Below are 20,124 nucleotides of genomic sequence, written 5' to 3'. Positions count from 1 at the left end.
CTCTGTAAAAATGGCTCTGCAGCCAGCTTGTACAGTACAGGTCAAGTTCTCTCTCTGAACTTGCAGTCCTTCTTCCCCATGTGCCCCCAAATTCTTCACCTTCCTGCCTCCCAGAGGGAGGGAGGAGAAAGAGAGCAATGGGGGTTGGGAGGCGGGCGGGGGGGGGGGGGGGGAGGCGAAGGAAGAGGAGGAGGAATAAGAAAAGCTTAATGTTTCCCAGCATTCATTACTGTGAGAGGTAAAAAGGCAACCTGTTTCCCATTGGCCAGTAAAGGAGCTCAGGTCAGCCCACACATTAGCTTATGAGCTCATCTCCCAAACATCAGCTGAGTCTTGATTTGCACAAATATGTATCTTTAAAAAGTGCTGGTGCAGTATACCGTGCATATCTCCATCGACAAAACCCTGCTCTGTTCACTTCACAGTTGTGTGGTAAGGATCAAACATGCTAATGGATGCTCAAGTGCTTTGCAAGGTTAAGTTTACACTATTGGTCTTAGACTCAATAATTCTACTTTTAGAAATTTATCTCGAGGTAAGATCAGAGCTATAGCAAACATTTATGCATGAATGTTTATCCCATTGCTGTTTAAACTGCACTGTTTGAATTTCCAGTAATTACAAGGCCCACCAATAAAGGGATTATTTGTATATATGGTGGGATACCAGATAGCAATTCAAAATTATTTTGGGGAAAGATTTGAAGGATATGGGAAAACACTCATGATATAGTGTTAATCTTAAAAGGATATAGATAAAAGCAGGATATGAAATTAAATATTCAGTATAACCCAATTTTCATTATATATGTGAATAGAAGAAAATGTGAATGTGTGAATAGAAAAGACTAGAATATGTAAAATGTTAACAGTAGCTTTTGATGGTGGAATTACAGGCAGATGATTTTTATTTCCTTTCTTAACCATAAAATGTGTTACTATTTTTTTTGTAAGTTTATTTTGAGAGAGATTGAGACAGCAGGAGTGGGGGAGGAATAGAGAGGGGGAGAGAGAGAATCCCAAGCAGTCTCTATGCCGCCAGCACAGAGCCTGATGTGGGGCTCGAACCCGTGAAACCACGAGATCATGCCCTGAGCCAAAACTAAGAGTCGGATGCCCAACGAAATGAGCCACCCAGGCGCCCCTAATATACTAATTTTTTACAAAATGGTAAAGCTAGAATTCATTACAGAACTGTCATAACTGGACCGTGGGGGACCTGCCTGTTTTCACAGGTCCTGGAACAACCTGTACTGTGTTCTCCGGAACAGCGAACTGACCTTCTACAAGGACGCCAAGAACCTGGCCCTGGGGGTGCCCTACCATGGGGAGGAACCCCTGGCCCTGAGACACGCCATCTGTGAGATTGCTGCCAACTATAAGAAGAAGAAGCATGTCTTCAAGCTGAGGTGAGGCCCTCCTGGCCCATGCCCATTCCCTGCAGGCTTAGTTTGGCATCAGTGGCTGGACAGGGGCTCCTGTAGGAGACCAGCTCCAGGCCTAGCATTTGTCAAATCAAAGAGGCTGATGGTCCAGATTTTTACCTGCCTCTGAGGGTTGTGGTCAGGGGGAGGCTCGGGTCTGTGGGATGAGCCAGCCCTCTGTCCAGGCAGAGGTGGCCACATGGCAGGAAACCTTTTTTTGTCCTAGGCTGAGCAATGGCAGCGAGTGGCTCTTCCATGGCAAGGATGAGGTAAGTACAGGGCAGCCTAGCCCAGACTCCTGCTGACAAAGCAGCAGGTGGCTCCCTCAGAAGTCCCAGGGGCACCCCCCTCCTTTGTGGCCCATGACCCTTCTGCCTTGCAGGAGGAGATGCTATCCTGGCTGCAGGGCGTGAGCACCGCCATCAACGAATCCCAGAGCATCCGCGTGAAGGCCCAGAGCTTGCCCCTGCCCTCCATCACCGGCCCCGATGCCAGCCTTGGCAAGAAAGACAAGGAGAAGAGATTCAGCTTCTTCCCCAAAAAGAAGTAGCCTCTCTGGAGCCCCGCCAGCAGGACCGAGCTGTGCAGGGACTGGTGGGGCGCCTGGAGCCTCGGGCCTCAGCCCGGGCCAGTCCTCCCCGCAGCCCACTGCCTGGGCCACCTGCTGCCTGCGCCTGCCTGCGCCTGCGATCCGGTGGCCTGGGCCTGCTGTGCCGCGATCCCTGCCTCCGCCCTCCGGCTGACGCCTGCCTCCGCCTTCGTGCAGTCCCGGTCCGGGGGGAAGGCCAGGGACCCCTGTGGCAGGAAATGGTTTCCCAGGCACAGGCCTTCCTCTCCCACACCCCTCCTCCAGTATGAGGGCCCTCCAACCCCCAAGCCCCATAAAATCTGGAAAAGAGAGAAGAGGTTCCTCAGACGCTGCCCACTCCCAAAGCAGATCTTGCTTGGGGCCACCTCCCCTTTGGTCACAGCCAGGGAAAGAGAAGAGGACACTGGAAACGCCTGACCTGCCCCTTAGGGGCATGAGGAAGGAGCTTCAGGTAACCACACAGGGCTCTAGCTCTAGGCAAGGGGCCCCTGGGGACCCAGAGGACACAATGGGCCTCCTCCCCACTGGGCTTCCTCAGAATTGGGACTCTCACTTCAAGGGCCACCTGATCCCTTCCCCCTTCTTTCTCTCACCAAAACAAACAAAAAACGGTGCAGTCCAAGGTTGGTGGGTCTTATATGCAAGGGCCTCAGGCTGCCTCCGGTGCCCTCTGCTACCACCACAGGTGGTAAAAGGGAGGTAAAAGCTCTCAAGCTGGTCTTCTTAAAACAACAGAGCAGCGTAAGGCTCAGAGGTGAAGGAGACAGACAGACCTGGACACTGCCCAGGGCTCTGCCTCTCCACCCTAGGACCCTCCCCACCAAACCAGCACAGTAAGATTCAGCCCCAGGGCCCCTCAGGGAGACAGTACAGATTCCTAGATACAAGAAAGATGCCCCAGCACCTACAGCAAAGCAGCCCAAAGCCAAATGCCCAGTGTGTCCTGTCTGCAGCTGGTACTATCTGAGGGTGCTGGCTGGACGGACAGCAAAGTTCATGACCTGTCACTCTGGGGTGGCAAAAGAAACCATACCTGGGTATTACCTCCCATATAACACAACCCCTGGACAGCTGGGACAAATGCTGGGTTTGGGCCCTGAAGGTATGGCACCCCTTGCTCCGCTTCTCCTGAAGGTCCTGGCCTTGGGTCGTGGGAAAGTCACATGGGTGCAGAGGTCACCCAACGTCCAACACCCCTCCCCCCTTCCCAAAGCATAGCCTAAAGGAGGCCTGCAACAACCTATTTGCCCAGGGATAGCCTTCCCCATGCTGTTAAGGCCAGACTTCTGGAGGGAAGAGGGCACTCGTTCCAACAAGGATCTCCTCCAGCACCCTGAAAGCAATACAGTGCCAGCCCAGCATCCGGACTGGGGTTAGGTCCAAAAGAGGGGTCATGCTGGGGGCAGCAGGTGTTACCCCTGAAGAGACCATAAAAGTCCCAGGGGCTGCTGTTCCATTACCTTCCCCATGAGGAGGCTCAGACACACCCAGATGATTCCTCTGGATGTGGGTGAGGCCCACGTAGCAACTCCAAGGGTAGGCATCCAGAGTCACTAGGCCTTCCCAGGAGCCCCTAGTGCAGGCACAGCTTAGAGATCAATACCACCCTGCCAAGGGGAAGCTAACTTCAGCAGACAAGAACAGGAGGGAAGTTCTCCAATAGAGCCCAGCACCCCCAGATCAGGTGGCCCCACCTTTAGAGCCAGGGTCTTCACTTGGCCTCTCTGCATCTAATCCTGCATCCCTCTTTGCATCTACAGGAAAGCTAGTATATACCATTCACCAGCCTCTTTCTCCATCTGGGGAAACCAAGGCAGGAGGCAGTGAGGTGACCATACTCAACTGGTGATGAAGAAGGCCTCTAGTGCATCTGAGGGCATGTCCTGCTCCAAGGCAGATAGTGGCAAGAATCTTCCTCCTCTCCCTGAGCCAATCTTTAGGGAGACCAAGGACCACCCTGTCCCCTCCATGTGTGCCAAAGCTGCAACTGAGGTGAGACATTTCCGGCAAGTGACTCCATAGTCCAAAGAATGGAAGGATCCCAAAGGAAGAGGTAGGATTTCACCACCCCGGTTCCCCCAGACTGGCAGCCAGCTGCATGTGGCCCATCTATTGCCAGCTCCCCACACATCCCTCTCCCATCACACAAGCCCCGAGGCACTCAACCAACAGGACTGAGCCTACAGGAGCCCAGCTTTGGGAGACTGTGCCACCTGGGGCTAAGCTCCTGGTGCCCTGGCAAGGTTTCTTTTTCCCCTCCTTCCGTTTTCTACTTTGCAGTCTTTTAACGGTATTCCCAAACTAGGTTGACACAGCTCCCGTCCACACCAGCATAACAGGCTTCCTCCCAGGGCAGCTTACACGAAGCTCCTTCTGGGTATGGTCAGGCAGTTCTCCTTCCCTCTCTCTTTCCCCTTCACCCCCTGCCTGAACTGATTGGCTGAGGCGGGTATGGAGGGTCCTCAGGCGTCCCCCCGGCCCCCACAAATAGCACCAGTAACAGGAAGCTTGTGGAAGGCCCAGCGTCCCCACCACACCATTTCTCTTTCCTGCCTATTGGAGGGCAACCAGGGTCCCCGGGGTTGGTCCTGGATCTCTCTCCCCTCCCTTTAGTGGGAGCAGACAGGGATCCAGGACCATATGACTTGGTCCTTTGGACAAGCAAGCTCAGGGAGGACACAAGGGAGGAGGAGGCAGCTACACACGACTGCAGCCCTGTTGGGCACAGACCACGTGATCTGGGGCTGGCCCTGGGGCCAGTGGGGCCTTGTCCTCCACCTGCTCAAATGTGCTTCCACCAACCAGAGAAAACCCATTTACTAGTTTTTCTAATAAATCAATAATGCTCCATCTTTCTCACTGATTTGACTGGTTTTGTTTCCCTCTGAACTGGACCAAGGAGGGGTAGTTGAGCAAGGGGGTATCACCATGAAGACAAAGGGACAGATTCTCTGGATTGTCCCTGGAAAAGCCTAGGCCACCACCCAGGAGCTGTGCCTTGCCTGAGACCGAGAGCGCTTGCTCATTCATGCATTCAGCAAGCCTTTCCCCCACAGAGCTCTGGACAGAGATCTTGGCCCTCACTTGGCCTGAGATTCATCTCCAGAGGGGCGATTTCATTTGGTCATTTGGTCTGGGGTGGGGGTGGGGGACGAAACAGGCATCGCTACTTTTCAAAAGGCCCCACTGACCATTCTCACTGGTAGTGAGAACCAGTGAGCTGGTTCAGGGCTCACCATCACGCCTAGATGGTTACGGATCACCTGGGGAATGTGTTCACTGCAACTTCCCAGACCCTACCCCCTGAAAAGTCTGAGGGAGTCTGACAAGCTGTACATCATCCCTTTCCTTCGATTTGTAGATAAGCAAAAAGCAAGAGTTTCAGGTGACCCGGCTAGTTAATGGCAAGAGGTTGGGACCAGAACCTGGGCGTCCTCTCACTCCAGTAAATTTATAGCTACTGAGCGTCATACCCCAACACACGCCTCTATCCTCAGCAACTGTGGAAACCGCATAACATTCAAGACAATGGGTAGAACACAGGCTAGCCCTGTCTGCTGCTGCTTCGGAGAGGCCTCCCCTGGCCTCCACTCTTCCCTTGGCCTCTTTAGACTCTGCACACCTGCCTTCAGGCCGAGTCTGTCCTCTGAGATCAGAAGCTCACGAAGCCCTGACCCACAAGACCTGTGGGAACACACGCCTGCAGGAACAGGGCCAAACAAGGCTGGTGCGCCACAGAGAAAGGGCAGAAAGAAAGCCCAATTAGAAACAGGCAGGCATTCCTAGCCCTTTCAAGAAAAGACCCTTTGAGAACGGGATGAAAACTGAGGTTCCATCCCAGAAAAAATGCACTTGCTCTCTTTACACAATATTGCAGGCCACCTCAAGACATGTCTAGGCTCCAAGTTTAGAATCCTTGCCTTTTAGGATGTCTCTTGGGAACTAGAGAGGGAGAGAAAAGGGCACCAGACGTTGGAAACTTCCGCCTGTTAGAAAAACGTTCCATTCATTTCCCCCACCTTGTTTAGTTGAACTTTGGTCCTTGAGGAAGCTAAAACCTGGCCTGGTCCCTCCACCCCCAACTCCCGCCACCGACAGGATGCCAGGCTGGGGTAGACAGAAAACAAGTTCCCTCCTGCACACGCTGCTGCCCCAGCCTCCCCGGCGATCACCCTGGTGCCTTATGCTTTGTGAGCACAGATGACGAATGAGTGTGACAGCAACAACCCCCGCAGCCCGCCTCCCTAAGACATCCCTGGCCTTGATCAACCGTCCCCACCCCAGTGAGGCCCAGTGAGGAGCCACACACAGGCCGGTTGGTCAGCAGTGGTTATTGAACCATTGGCAAATAATGAAATGTATATACATTAGTGACAACCACAGGATCAGCAAGACAACCTACAAAAGTACCTGAACTGAGCGCGTTACACTCTTCACGGGAGAGGAATCCACAACAAAAGAACACACACAAACTCTCACCTGCACACACAAATATACCGCGGGATGGGAAGCAATAAATTATGGGCCTGGTTCCTGCCTGGATCCTAAGGAAAGACACAAAGAGGAAAGCCTCCCCAGGCCACCTCCCCACGACTCCTCCGGGTGGGCGCCTCAGCCCGGCAGTGGTCAGCCCAACACTGGAGGCCTGAGCATGACTTGCTCTCCCTGGGAAGAGAAGAGCTTAAATATTCAGCTTCTCACTGAAGAACTATATACAAGGGAAGTGGTCACACTGGCCTCGGTGGGAAGAAAGGCTCAACTGGGCCTGTGGAAAGTCGCCCCGAGCCCAGAGGTGCGCCAGCCAGTTCCCAGTGAAGACACTTGCCGGGTACACCAGAGCATTCTTCCAGGGGCCCTTGTGAGCAGTGTGAGCCAGGCCTGAGGGCAAGCCTGCCGTGGTCCCTTCCCGTCCCCCCCGCAGCCACATGGCTCCTCCCTCTCCTTGGACTCAGAGTCACCCTACAGAGTTCAAGGCCTGGAATTTCTCCCTCAGGTTTCTCACTCTGCCCTGCTGGCCTGGGTCCACTGGGTCCCTGGGACCCTCTTCCTTTGGCCAATACTCTGGACTCCTGGAAATCCCAGACTCCTGGAAATCCAGGCCCTGTCCCACAGCGGCTGCTGGTGAGCTTGGTCTCTGCCCACTGCCCTCCTCCAGCCCCGCAGCGGGGCAGGGCAGAGGCCCCTTCTCCATGACGATCACCCGCCCGTTGTTCTCCAGGGTGAGGTCTGCGGTGACATACAGGGCTTCCTCTCCGACCAGCCTGCTTTGGGGCAATCCCCCAGGGGGCTGGGGCTGGGTGGCCTCTGGGTCTGCCCGGCCCCTCTTGGCGCCCACGCTGCAGCAGCGGCCCACCTTGCCCGCCAGAGGGGGCTCCACCATGTTCTCTGGCACCGAGCGGCTCCGGTTGACAGGCTGGCCACGGGGCCGGCCGCCCTCGGCCTGGAATGCCTCGTCGTGGGAGGTGTACTTGGAGCAGAGCTCTCGGACATCAGGCCAGTTGAAGGTCTCAGTGTCGAAGGGGCTGAGGGGGCTTCGAGAGGAGGGCCGGACCCCAGGCGAGGTGGTCCTCGGGCTGGCAGCAGTGGGACTGAAGGAGCAATGCCGAGGAGAGCAGGGCTTGGGCGGGCTATGCTCCGGGGTCACCGTCTGCTCATCGTTGAGGAGGGACAGCACCGGCTTTCTCTTACCTGTGGGGAGAGAGTGAGCTGACTGACCCACTGGGCAGGAGGGGAGAGGGCAAGTGAGGACTCAGAACTGCCTTCTGCTCCCACTCCAGGCAAGGCTGCTTACTGGGGTTTGGGTTGTGATGGCAGAGAAGTCACATTCACCATCCACGGCCCCTTTATCGGAGGGCAATGGGAAGAATGAGGAAAAGGCAGTTGGACGTGGGGTCAGGAGTCACAGGAAAAGACAAGAGCTTCCTCCCCTGGAAGAGCGGGCCCATGGCCACGTTTCCCCCAGGTCTCTGCTCCACAGGAAGGGCCGGGGGAGGGCGGTGAGGGTGTTACAGCAGGGCCACGCACCGCCCTGCGTGTGGAGTCCAGCCCTCTCTTTGGTCATGGTTCTACAGGGTCACCTTCCTCCAGGAGCCAACCTGCTCCTCAAAAGCTCTTCCACCCCAGACTTGCGGGAAGGGCCCACCCCCCACCCCCTCATTGTACCTTTGCCACCCAAGGGTGCTCCAGCCTCCTCCTGCAGGCAGGGAATGGTGGGAGCCGCCTTTCCCCACTGGAGTGGTGGCCTGGCTGGCACAGATTTGCTCTTGATCCGCAGGCTGTACTGGCGGGCCAGCTGGTAGACCTTGTTCTTGACTCGCTCGCTCACGCAGCCATCCATCACGTGGGAGAGCTGGACGATGCGCGGGTGCAGTGGAGCCACCAGCTCCCCCTGGACGTCGCCACTCAGCTCCTTCACGAGCTCCTTCAGCTCCCGGGCCAGGTGGGCTGGGCTGGGCCGCTCTGTGGGGGAGGCACTCTCAGGGGAGGCAGCGGCCGACTCCTCAGTGATGGCCCCCAGTTCGTGCTCCTCCAGGATGAAGAGCGGTTCGTGCAGGTCAAAACCATTGGCCTGGCCTTGGCCAGGCCCCTTGTGAGAGCTCTCCCCGGGAGACTCCATTCCCTCCCAGATCTTTACAATTTCTGAAGACGGCCTGAACTCAGCATCTGTGATAGGAGCTGGCTCCCCAGCGCTCGCCTGGCCAGGGCCTGGGAGGTCAAACATAGCCCACGAAGCCGGCCGGGAGCCCACCTGCCTCCTGTGCCCCAGCGGAGCCGTGGGCTCTGGGTCCGGCCTGGGAAGGCTGTTGAATCTGGAAACGGAGTTCCTCACCAGCCCTTTGGGGATGTAGGAGAGGCTCTCTCGGCGCCGGATGCTAAAGCCCGCGTCATGGTGCTCCGCGTTCTCATAGTAGCTCTTGATCTTGTCCAGCAACAGCCGGTCTCGGGTGGAGAGTGCCGATTCCTTCTTCTTACAGGAAGACCTGTCGGGCTCTGCAGGGCAGCCTGGACTCGGGGGCTCCGTCCCGTTGACCGAAGGGCTGCTCTCCGTGGCCACGCCCACACCACTGTCCACCTCTGGGGGCGGCTGCGAGCCAAGGGCGTCGGTGGTGCTGCCACGCCGGGCCGAGCCCTTCTCGCTGCCCTCTAGGCTGAGCACGCTGCTGCTCCGGCTTGTCAGCCTCGGGCTCCCAAAGCCGCTGGCCTTGCCATCCTCCAGGGCCAGGCTGCTCCGCCGAGAGAAGCTGCTGACGAAGCGCTCGGCAATGATGCTGGCCTGGTCCAGCACAGAGGGCGGCAGGAGGCTCTCGGGCTCCTGCGTGGCACCCACGTCCTCCTCCTCCTCCTCCTCCTCCTCCTCCTCCTCACTGCTCAGAGTCTTAAGGTCCTCGGTGCTCTCAGCCACCACAAAGTCCACCATGTCACCCGGGGGGGCCATCCCCAGCAGCTCCTGGTGGGCATCAAGCTGTGTTTCCAGGACTTCTGGAGACTCCATGTCTGAGGGCACCTCCTCGATGCTGGCACCTTCCACAGCAGCAAATACTTCCTGCTCTGTCTCAGGCTCAGGGTCTGGCTCAACCTGGGATAACAGAACTCATGTGAGCCAAAACCCTCCCTCATGAGATCCAAAGGATAAGCGGACAGCACAACCTGCTCTCTCGGTTCAGTGAGAGGGCATGCAGTTTAGGACCAAAGGCAATGAGAATGAGTACAACTCAAGAGTGGGGAGGGGCGCCCGGGTGGCGCAGTCGGTTAAGCGTCCGACTTCAGCCAGGTCACGATCTCGCGGTCTGTGAGTTCGAGCCCCGCGTCAGGCTCTGGGCTGTTAGCTCGGAGCCTGGAGCCTGTTTCCGATTCTGTGTCTCCCTCTCTCTCTGCCCCTCCCCCGTTCATGCTCTGTCTCTCTCTGTCCCAAAAATAAATTAAAAAAAAAAAAAAAAAAAGAGTGGGGAAACAGGTCCTTAGAGAGAAGAATGTGGTGATGACCCCCAGCCATCATGCAGCAAGGGGGCTTGGGTCGTAAAACCCAAGGACAATTCTAAGAACACATATTGGGTGGTGTTGGCACCTCTCAGTGGCAGCCTGCCTGGGAGCCAGAGGGACAAGGTGGGAGCATACAACACAGGGTATGCCTGATGGAGAGGCAGCTCCCTAAGGCCCTAGAGGCCACATGGGGGTTGTTCTGGGTTCAGACCCACCTTCCCTGAGGGGTAAGGACCTCCTGTGTGGATGAGGGTCCACAGTGCAACAGGACCCCATGCTAGAGTCCTGTCAGAGGGTGAAGACCGGCATCTGGCTCCTACCAGCCAGCCTCTGGCCCTATGCACAACTCTGCAGATGCCCAGCAGACAGACAAGGAAGGAAGCAAATTCAAGAACTTCCTCCTGACCACCTTGAAGGTGATCTGAACCACGAAACCAGCCAGTACAGGCAGCCTTCCACAGGGACCTTCGGGAAAAAGAGCAAACATGCTACATTCTAAGGAATCAGACCCGATTCCAATGGTTCTAGTCCCAAGTCTGCAAAGCAGGACCCATGGTTTAGGCCTGCGTGCCAGGAAGCGGAAGGGGGGCTTCTGAGTCACAGGTTCTGACCTCAGCTCTGCCCCTCAGCAGCTGCCTGATGTCAGGCAAGTCACTCAACTTCTCTCAGCCTCTTTCTACCTGAGCTGTTGCAGGCAACAGAAGGAAGAAACAAAACATCGGACAAGCAGGAAGTGCCCAGATGTCAATACCCAGGTGGGCACAGGTGTGACTTAAATGTCTGGCATGCTGGCGGGGGCAGGGCCTTACGCCCTATACCAGGAGGCCTGGCTGAAGGGACCTAAAATCTGGTCACCTCCACGAATATGGCCCTTGACGAGAGTCTGCACCTGCCCAAAGAAAGGAGCTGCCCGCTCACACTACCACACGCTCACAGGCCAGACAGGCTTCCTAAAGGGGCAAAGAGTCCTGGGGCGTGGAGGAGGGGATCTATCCCCACGGGCCCAACAGGAGAGCCCGTGCCTGGAAGCCCCACCTGCAGACCAGGTGCTCCGGGCACTCCCGCACCGTCCCCCTTCTGCCTGCCGGCCACTCACCTCTGGCAGCGAAGAGGTAGACTCAAAGCTCATGCGCTTCTCAGCACTAGTGGGAGACCGGCCGCCGGGCCTTCTGCGGCTCTTGGGGCCTTCAGACTCCCTACGCCCCTTCTCCTGCAGGAAGCAGAGGGCCATCATCAGCTCCTGGGACAGCTGGGAGCTCGTCCCTTCTGCAGCCCAACGTGGGCAGAACCTTCTGAGCCCCCAAGGCGGCTGGGCTGTATCGAGAGCCAGCCTGGGACCTGAGCCATTCCACAGTCAACCTGAACTGCAAGGTCTAGGGATGCAGAAATCCCTGCCAGGTGCGCAGCCTCAGGAAAGTCCAACCCGCCTGCCCCTTCCAGCCCCGCTGTGTGCTGGCTTCTCCCCCTTCCCCACCGCCCCCATCCCATTAGTCATGCTCACTGGGGAGTAAGCTAGTTCACGCCCAGTACTGGAACAGCACATGCCAGGGGCTCACCGGGGCGTGACAGCAGGCGAGGGGTTAGGTGCTGATGGCAGGAATGAAGGAACAGGACGGAGGGGTGGGAGGGCAGGGGAGAGAACTCCCGGATGGGCATGCACTCGCCAGGGAACATGCAAGGAGGAGGGGAGATCAAAGAGACACCTCACCATAGCGCCCCGGGAGAAAAGTAAAGCGTTGGCCCGATAGTGCCAGCAGTGGAGGGCGGCCAGCAGGGAGCTGGCAAAGTCGGCTACCTGCTCCGCCACTGCCAGGCTCTCCTCCTCCTCCTCCTCCTCCTCCTCCTCCTCCTCCTCCTCCGAGCCTTGGGGCTCCAGCCTGGCCCCCTTCTCGCTGCCTTCATGCCCTGCCAAGTCTTCCAGAGACACCTGAAAGGCCTGCTCCTCCTCCTCCTCCTCCTCCTCCTCCTCCACCACCTCCTCCTCCTCTTCCTCCTCCTCCTCCTCCTGCTCCTCCCGGGCAGCCCCTTCAGCCTCTGGCTGTATGCCCTGAGCACGAGGAGGCCGCCCAAAGTCCAGGAGAGCGCCGGCACTGCCTGCATGCTGTTCAGAGCACAAGACCCCCTCGTGACCAGCCTCTGGGCAAGCCCCCTCCTCCTGCCAGCGGCTGGGGGTGGGGAGGCTTTACCCAGAGAAAGCCACACTTAAACACCCAACCCCTGGTGTCCACCAGGGCCCAGTGAGGGTGGGGGTGGGGGTCCTCAAGGTGGAAGGCTGGGACCTGGAGCCTGGTCAGGAACTCAAGACCCAGCGAGGTCTGCCTGCCCCAGAGAGAGAAAATGGAGAAGATCCAGGCTGGGCCACCACCAGGGTACCATTCCAGGAAAAGGGTACAGAAGGGTCCCCAGGGCAAGGGCCATGGCTTATTCGTCTCTGTGACTCTCAAGACAGAGGCCAGCACACAGGAGGTGCTCGATAGGTATTTATGGAATGCATGAAGACAGTGAGAGCTGAAGGGGCGGGGGCGCTGACCCGGCAGCCCCACCCCCCCTCCGTCAGGCCAGTCCTCTCTGCCCATCGGCCTTACCTTCATTCCCCTTACCTTCATTCCCGCTGTTCCGCCTGCTGCCACCACAGGGTCCCAGCACGCAGGCAAGGGGGAGGGGAGGGGAGAAGAGATGGGTAAGCAGGAGGAAGAGCCTCTTTACAGAAGCCAGGAGCCCCCTGGGGAAGGGCTCCCACTCCCAGAACCCTCACCCGGTCTCCTGGGCTTTCAAAGGAATGACTGACAGAGCAGAGGCCCTGGGAGATGCAGAGCGGCACAGGCCTGTGTGTGTCACTCTCTCCTGCTGTTCCCCGAGGACAGGGTGCAAGGAGTGTGTGAGGAGGGAGGACTCAAGCCCCCTCCCCAGACAGCAAGGGATGAGGCCCACCTCCAGGGAGGAAGGAGGAAGGGAGGCAGCGTCCCCTCTAAACTGTCCTCAGTACCCCCACCCAGAAGGCTACCTGTGTCACCTCCCTGCCCCTACCCGAGAGCTTGCCGGGAAGGCCCGGCCATGCTCACACTCACCTTTCTCACTGAGTTGCCTGAGCAGGTGTCTGGTGGGCTCTGAGAAGGAAAGCGAATGGACAGTCAGTGCAGGCCTGGAAACAGGCCTGGCCCTGGTCCCATGCTCACAGCGCCACCGACACCACCAGCTCAAAGTTCCCTCCAGCTTGGCTGCCATTCAGCTCTGGGGTTCTGTACCTACCGCACAGGGAAGCAGGGCCCGGGCCACCCCCAGCCAGCACCAGGAGCAGCTCTGCCCACAATCGCTGCGTTAGTGCACCTCGCCCAGGGCCCTCAGTTCCGGAGCCAGAGCCCCATGCTGCCTCCTAGGACCAACCGGCCACGTCTCTGGAGATGCCTGGCTCTACCTCAAGCCCCACCCTCCCCGCAAGAAGCACATCAGCGCATTAGCGACACCCGAGGCCCGGCCCCCTCGCAGCACCCCTGGCTGGAAAGCAGAGGTCGCACCCGACTTCCTACGGCCCTTAAGGCCTGGCTCCGTGAAGCCTCGCTGCCCGCTGGGGAGTGATGCCCGGCTGAACAGGGGCTGACCGGGCTCTGGGAACAAGATACAAAACACACCCATTAGGCTGATGGCGGCAGCACCGTGTACCCCAGCCTTTCTGAAGACAGACCTGAGACAGACAGGCAGGGAACAAGAGGACATGTGTCGAGGGACCGCTCCACGCAGTCTTGACCTTAGCCCATACTGTTCTTGCCCCACTGGTGTTAACTGGGCAGCCCACTATAAACTTGGGGGGCAGAAGGAAAATCTACTGAGGTCTCTGGGCTGTTCCCGAGCAGGGGAGCACACTGAAGTTTTTTCCACTGAGGTGTGGGTGTGGGTACACACACAACATAAGTAAATGTTAATCCGACTGTTTTTTTTAAGTGAGAAAGGTAGAATGCCCTACTCTTTCACCTTAAAGCTTGTAATCAAGAATATTTTGTAAGTGACAAGTAATGACAGCAGCACCTTCCGTATCCAGAGTGTACTTCTCTGCCCAGCTCAGCAGTCGGGAAGGAGGAGGCCCTGAGGCAAGAGAGTAGGTGGCTCCATGCGTCACGGCAGTGCTAGCACTGGGCCTGTGTCTCCCTCTCAGCAACTTCCTGCCCCCCCCTTTTTTGTTTTTTTTTAAACACTTTTTTAAAAGTAATCTCTACACCCAGGGTGCCTGGATGGCTCAGTCGGTTAAGCGACCGACCCTTGATTTAGGAGTTCGAGCCCTGCATCAGGCTCCATGCTGACAGTGTGGAGCCTGCTTGGGATTCTCTGTCTCTCTCTCTCTCTCTCTCTGCCCCTGTCACGCACACTTTCTTTCTCCCCCTCAAAATAAATAAACTCAAAAAAAAAAATTATTTTAATAAAAAAATAAAATACTCTCTACACCCAACATGGGGCTCAAACTCATGACCCCAAGATCAAGAGTCACATGCTCCACCGACTGAGATGGCCAGGGGCCCCTTGCTGGCCTGTCTTTACCCACACTTCTTACAAGTTCAGTCAGCTGATTTCAAACAACACAAGTGGGGAGAAGAGCTACAGGCGAGCACGCTACCACAGACGAGAACCAACGCTCTGGGTTAAGGACGGACACCACACGACGAACGCCACTGCCCTAGCGGTTCACAGGCCGCAGCAGTCTCCAGAAAGGGGAAAGTTCAACTGCGGTCAGCATCCTCTACCCTGAAAGGCTCAAGAGCAGGCAGCATGTTTTAGAAAGATGTTTGTTTCGGGGCGCCTGGGTGGCTCAGTCAGTTACATGTATGACTTCGGCTCCGGTCAGGATCCCAGTGTTTGCGCCTCACGTCGGGCTCTGTGCCGACAGCTCCGAGCCTGGAGCCTGCCTCGGATTCTGTGTCTCCCTCTCTCTCTGCCCCTCCCCTGCTTGCACACTGTCTCTCTCTCTCTCAAAAATAAATAAACATTAAAAAAAATTTAAAAAAAAAAGGAGAGATGTTTGTTTCATAATGGTTGAAACTAAAGTATGAACACAAGTAAATAGAACACGACTCCGTCCGTGTTCACGGGCTAAAGTCTCAGTCTTGTGGAAACTTAGCTCTAAAACAGCTCATTTCCCGAGTGCCTTGATAGCTGCAGTTTGGACACTGATGTTATGACAGGCGGTACTGCTGTTTCAACCACCACCACCATCATCACCTCCACGATCCAGAAGCTTCCAATGCAAAGCTATGGCAGGTTAAAGGGGAACTCTAGAAGGGCAGGAAGAACGTTACAGAAAAAAAGGAAAACAGAAAGGGCCAGAAACGTACGAAGTAACACCCTCAGTTTGGGGCTTTTAACAATACGACATCGTAAAACTTTTGCAAACATAGCAAATTTGCCTAGGGTTTAAGGTCCATTGGGAGGAACACATAACAAAACAAAATCACAAAAGCTTTCCAGAGACCGCTTGGTTCCACCTTCCAGAAAACCAAAGCCCACGGTCAATCCACATAGTTGTTCAGGGGACCCGTGGGTCACAGCCAGTCAAAGCCCAGTGCACCACGGAGATCTAAGCCAGGACAGTGCTGCCCATACTGCCGAATCTTCTCTCCAGGGGTTTCTGAGACATTTCTCATTCCAACTCTCACCTCATCTATGTCTGGTAGGTACCAGTTGAGGCTAAGTCTGTCCCTGGGCCTCGGACTGAAGAGTACAAACAGACGAACAGACGTAGAATACACACACTTATCACCCCCAGAGCTAAGAATAAACGCAAGGCTCTCTCTTTTTCAACAGACGATTCATTTCAGTAACTCCAAGTACATAGCAGCAAGCCCAGTCATGGAAGAAAACCCAGCAGAGGAAAACTGAACTTTTCCTGAGACCCAAAGTAAATATTTCCTGTCTGGATCTGGTGCCACTTGACATCTAACTCGTTTTCCCTGCGTCCTGCCTCTGCTCTGCTCCAGAACTGGGCTGGGGATCACCCATGATGTCTGAGCGTCACTCCTGGCTGGGCTCCAGGATTCTGAATGGCCAAGGAGTAAGATTTCAGTCGCGGGAAAGCTAAGGGGCACCGAGCCCTGAGTAAACCAGCATTCCCAGGGTGCGGGAAAAGGTGGGCTGCCCAACCCTGGGGCACAAGAAGGGCCCGAAGCAGGAGCACTGGGAGGGGTGCTCTACATGTGCCCAGCAACCCTCCCGGGACCTGCCCTTTCCCAAGATGTCCGGAGAGGTGACAGCCAGCCCCAAATGCTGCTGCACACAGTCCCCCTCCTGGCCCAGAGTCCTCCGAGGAAGCGTCTCTGCCCACACAGCCCTTCCCTTACCAGACTGCCGGCGCCCCTGCCGCACGTGGGTGGACACTTCGTCCTGGGAGGACCAAGCCTTCTTCAGGCGCTCCGGGCTGCAGCGGTACCGACTGGGATCTGCACACGAGATTCACAATCAGCCTTGGCCTAGACTCTGACTATACCTGACCACACCTTTGCTGCCCGCCCCAGCTCCAGGGGCCAGAAGCCTCCAGAGCTCCCTTCTCTTCCATCTTCCATCCAGGAATGTGAGGCACTAGGAGTTGCACCTGCCAACAGGACCATGCCCTTGACCTTGCAGCAGACCCCTAGCCTTTGACAAAAGGAGCTTTCCTTTCCCATCCTCCCTGCTCCCTGCAATATAAGCAGTAGGCAGAGCTTCCCCAGGATGCAACGTGACCTAGAGATGTGCACAACTAGGGGCAAAGCAGGCAGAAAGGGCACACTTACAGTAGGAGTCCATTTCCAAGATGGCTTCCTTGGCCTGGAAGGAAAGGAAACACACCCTGTTACCACCTCACTATGTGCTGTGCCTCCCTTGCTCCACCAGCTCGGCTCTTACTGCACCGGGACACCCACAGTGCTAGGCTGAGGTCGAGGGCATAGGCTGATCCCCACTGTCGAGTGGAGCCAACGTCCAGAGGGTGAGGCACTGGTGGGCCCCTGGCCCTGGCTGAGGATCACCTCTCCCTGCAGCCCATCAGGAGCTAGGTGGGGTACCCCCCGGCACTCACCTTCTGGGGGATAGTGGTGTGGTGGTTCTCCAGGATGAGCCTCTTGATGTGGTGAGTCCAGCTCCGTTTCTCCTCCACTGTCTTGGCCTGGAAGGACCCGAGGGAGAGGGAGCCAGGTGTTATTATCACAAGACTGAAGCCGTCCACCGTAGGCCACGCTTGTCAGGGGGGCAGCGGCAGAAAGATGGCCTGTGCTGGGGCCTCTGTGAGGTTATCTTAACTCCCCAACACAAGCCTGAGAGATGTCCACAATGATCTCTACCTTCCAGAGAGAGACACTGAGGCTCAGTAGAGCCAAGCGAGCTGAGAAGGCAGGTCTGTCCCCAGCCTCCCAACCCTCACCTGGATGTTGTACTGCTGCTTGCTGTGCTTGTAGTGGGTGACGGTGAAGCACAGGGAGTCTCTGGTGCTTTCGATCAGCATCAGGGAGGAGCACTGGGGCAGAGAGAGAGTGCAGTCAAGCACAAGAAGGGGCACTGGGGGGGTGGGAGTGACCTGGGGCCCCAGCCCCTCGAGACCATCTGGGGAGGCAGGAAGAGTAATCTCAGAAGGATAGAGCTGTATCCACACCAACCCGGAGCCCATGAAGAGGTCAAGAAGTGCAGCCTGGGGGCGTCTGGCTGACTCAGTCAGTAAAACATGTGCCTCTTGATCTTGGAGTTTTAGGTTCGAGTCCCACACTGGTGGAGAGATTACTTCAAGATAAAATCTTTTTTTTTTAATTAATTTATTTTTATTTTAAGAGAGAGAGCAGAGGGAGAGGGAGAGGGAGAGGGAGAGAGAATCCCAAGCAGGCTCCACGCCCAGTGCAGAGCCTAACTCGGGGCTCCATCCCACGAACCCGGGATCATGACCTGAGTCAAAATCAAGAGTCCAACACTCAACTGACTGAGCCACCCAGGCGCCCCAAAAACAAAATCTTTAACATTTATTTATTTTTGAGACAGAGAGAGGCAGAGCATGAACGGGGGAGGGCCAGAGAGAGGGAGACACAGAATCTGAAACAGGCTCCAGGCTCTGAGCTGTCAGCTCAGTGCCCGATGCGGGGCTTGAACTCACGGACTGCGAGATCATGACCCGAACTGAAGTCAGCCGCTTAACCGACTGAGCCACCCAGGCGCCCCAAAAATAAAATCTTTAAAAAAAAAAAAAAAAAAGGGTCTGGAGATTGGCCCACTAAAATGGCGGAAGTGGAGAAGGAGTGGAGGGGCAGAGAACATGACAGCAGCCTGGTTACCGGGATATGACTCTTGTAGACAAAGTGATCGCCTCGCTTCTTGGTGATGAGCAGAGCTTTGTCAAAGAGGAAGAAGGTCCTCTCGTTGCGCACGCGGTGCACGCGGAACGTGCCCTCCAGGACGAGCTCCCCGTAGATGGTCAGGTCTGGTCCCTTCCAATTGATGAGCAGTGACTGAATCTCCTGCAGCAGAGAAGCAGGGAGCCCCAGAGTCAGGCTGCTCATGACACTCTGGGGACTGCGTGGAGCCCCAGAAAACTCCTGCAGACACAGCCACCACCTGCATCCGCCAGACACACGCTGCCACAAGGGCTCCCCACAGAGAAGCCCACCCCACAGAGAAGCCCACCCCACAGGGAAACGAGCCCTCAGCTCACCGCAGCAGGCGGCCACATGCGCTCTCCCAAGCGCCACCCCACCTCGCCCCACCACCCCTGCGAGTCCCTCCAGCCGCCAGCCCTGCAGCACCTGGAGCCGGACTGCATGCTCGTGCCTCCTCTTCATGTCATTGATGTACCAGGCCACGCAGGTCATGGTGTCAATGGCATCCTCCACCACCTCGAAGCCGTCTTCTTCTTCATCAAAATGTTTGGCGATTTCCTGTGCGGGAGACAGGCGCTCAGGCGGCCCAGACTCAGGCCCTGCCCCTCCCCTGGGCCCCGCATCCTCAGGAAGACCTCTGGGTTACCTGGAGCAGCAGGTGGTACTTGAGGATGCGCTGGACGGGCTTCAGCAAGTAGGAGCCCAAGGGCAGAGAGTGCTGTAGCAGCTCCTGCCGGTCCCGAAAGAACTTGGCCTGTTGCTTGTCCCGCATGCACTCGGTCAGGGCGGCCACTGAGCTGGGAGGAGGGAGGCGGCCGTCACTGCCTGGGAAGGCCTAGATGGGGGCGTGTGGTGCTCCAGGCCCACCAAATAACTCTACCTCCCCTCTCCACCCCAATTACTCACTTGGGGTAGTTGTTGCAATACTGGGTGTAGATATCAAACTCTTGGCTCTAAGAAGAGACCGAACAAAGATAGTGATTTCTGGGAGGCTGCAAACTTGGGAATACCAAAAACATGGCCCTGATCCCCAGAGTACACTCTGCCCCCCTTTCCCTGAACACCTGCAGATCCATCCTTGTACCCATCTCCCTGGGACACCCCATCCACCTAGCAGCCCCTGGCTCCACCCCAGAATGCCCCTCCCACCTGAGGCACCCCAGAACGCCCCTCCTTCCCCTGGCAGAAGCCTCTGCTGGGCGTTCCTGTGCCTCTGAGTCCCCAGCAAGGTGGGACAAGAGGCAAGAACCCAGCCCTTCTTACCCTTTCCACAAAGCAGCTGGCCACAGCCACAGGGTCACTATTGCAGCCGTCCAGGTCTCTGAGTAGCTGGCTGGGGGAGGGGGGAGTGGTCGTCAGACCCCAGACAGCTCACAGCCTCCACACCTACCAACAAGTCCCCTCCCCAACCTCCTGGTTCCCAGATACACAGCCAGCCCTGGTGACACGCCAAAGAGTCAGGGCTTCTCCCCCCTCAGAGTGAGCCCCATGCAGGCCAGCAACCACAGAGTATTCAGCACTGCCGCAAAGATGGGGAGCAAAGGAGCCCCACATGCTCAGCAAGCAAGAGAAAGGGGATGCGAGTACCCACCTTGGGAGGACAGACAGCTCCTCTGCAAGCAGAAGGAGTCAAACACACACAGACTGAGATTAAAGGGGGAGGAAGAAGAGGGCTGGGATTCCCAAAGTAAGCAAAGGCCCCCGACACACACACACCGGTGCAAAAGGATGCAGGAAAGGGAGAGAGGGGGAGTCCCAGAGCCTGAACTTGGATTCAGGTTGGGATGCTATGGGAAACCCTAACCACAACCCTC

General features: G+C 56.7%; 2 protein-coding genes across 12 annotated transcripts in view; one reads left to right on the top strand and one right to left on the bottom strand.

Moving 5' to 3' along the window:
* SPTB (spectrin beta, erythrocytic) overlaps positions 1–4,862 on the top strand; it is a 129,250-nt gene extending 124,388 nt beyond the window's left edge. For both annotated transcript variants that reach the window (XM_058739320.1, XM_058739319.1), the window contains 3 exons: positions 1,235–1,408; positions 1,650–1,692; positions 1,806–4,862. In XM_058739320.1, the coding sequence (XP_058595303.1) occupies positions 1,235–1,408; positions 1,650–1,692; positions 1,806–1,973 (385 nt within the window). In that variant the 3' untranslated portion in view covers positions 1,974–4,862. The remainder of the gene's footprint in view (positions 1–1,234; positions 1,409–1,649; positions 1,693–1,805) is intronic.
* A 1,466-nt stretch (positions 4,863–6,328) lies between these two features.
* The window catches only part of PLEKHG3 (pleckstrin homology and RhoGEF domain containing G3), a 42,969-nt gene continuing 29,173 nt past the window's right edge, over positions 6,329–20,124 (bottom strand). For 2 of the 10 annotated variants that reach the window (XM_058739326.1, XM_058739327.1), the window contains exons 4-19: positions 19,574–19,643; positions 19,217–19,263; positions 18,957–19,107; positions 18,737–18,868; positions 18,269–18,451; positions 17,374–17,466; positions 17,032–17,118; positions 16,748–16,781; positions 16,316–16,414; positions 13,508–13,597; positions 13,061–13,099; positions 12,593–12,615; positions 11,701–12,093; positions 11,089–11,202; positions 8,175–9,588; positions 6,329–7,700 (exon numbers count right to left, since the gene is read on the bottom strand). In XM_058739326.1, the coding sequence (XP_058595309.1) occupies positions 6,967–7,700; positions 8,175–9,588; positions 11,089–11,202; positions 11,701–12,093; positions 12,593–12,615; positions 13,061–13,099; positions 13,508–13,597; positions 16,316–16,414; positions 16,748–16,781; positions 17,032–17,118; positions 17,374–17,466; positions 18,269–18,451; positions 18,737–18,868; positions 18,957–19,107; positions 19,217–19,263; positions 19,574–19,643 (3,703 nt within the window). In that variant the 3' untranslated portion in view covers positions 6,329–6,966. The remainder of the gene's footprint in view (positions 7,701–8,174; positions 9,589–11,088; positions 11,203–11,700; positions 12,094–12,592; positions 12,616–13,060; positions 13,100–13,507; positions 13,598–16,315; positions 16,415–16,747; positions 16,782–17,031; positions 17,119–17,373; positions 17,467–18,268; positions 18,452–18,736; positions 18,869–18,956; positions 19,108–19,216; positions 19,264–19,573; positions 19,644–20,124) is intronic. The other 8 variants (XM_058739322.1, XM_058739321.1, XM_058739328.1 and 5 more) reach the window with 8 other exon arrangements.

Source organism: Neofelis nebulosa, chromosome 7 (assembly GCF_028018385.1).
Source record: "Neofelis nebulosa isolate mNeoNeb1 chromosome 7, mNeoNeb1.pri, whole genome shotgun sequence".
Taxonomy (NCBI): Eukaryota; Metazoa; Chordata; class Mammalia; order Carnivora; family Felidae; genus Neofelis; species Neofelis nebulosa.
Note: the sequence above shows the minus strand (reverse complement) of the source record. Positions and strands in the feature narration are given on the sequence as shown.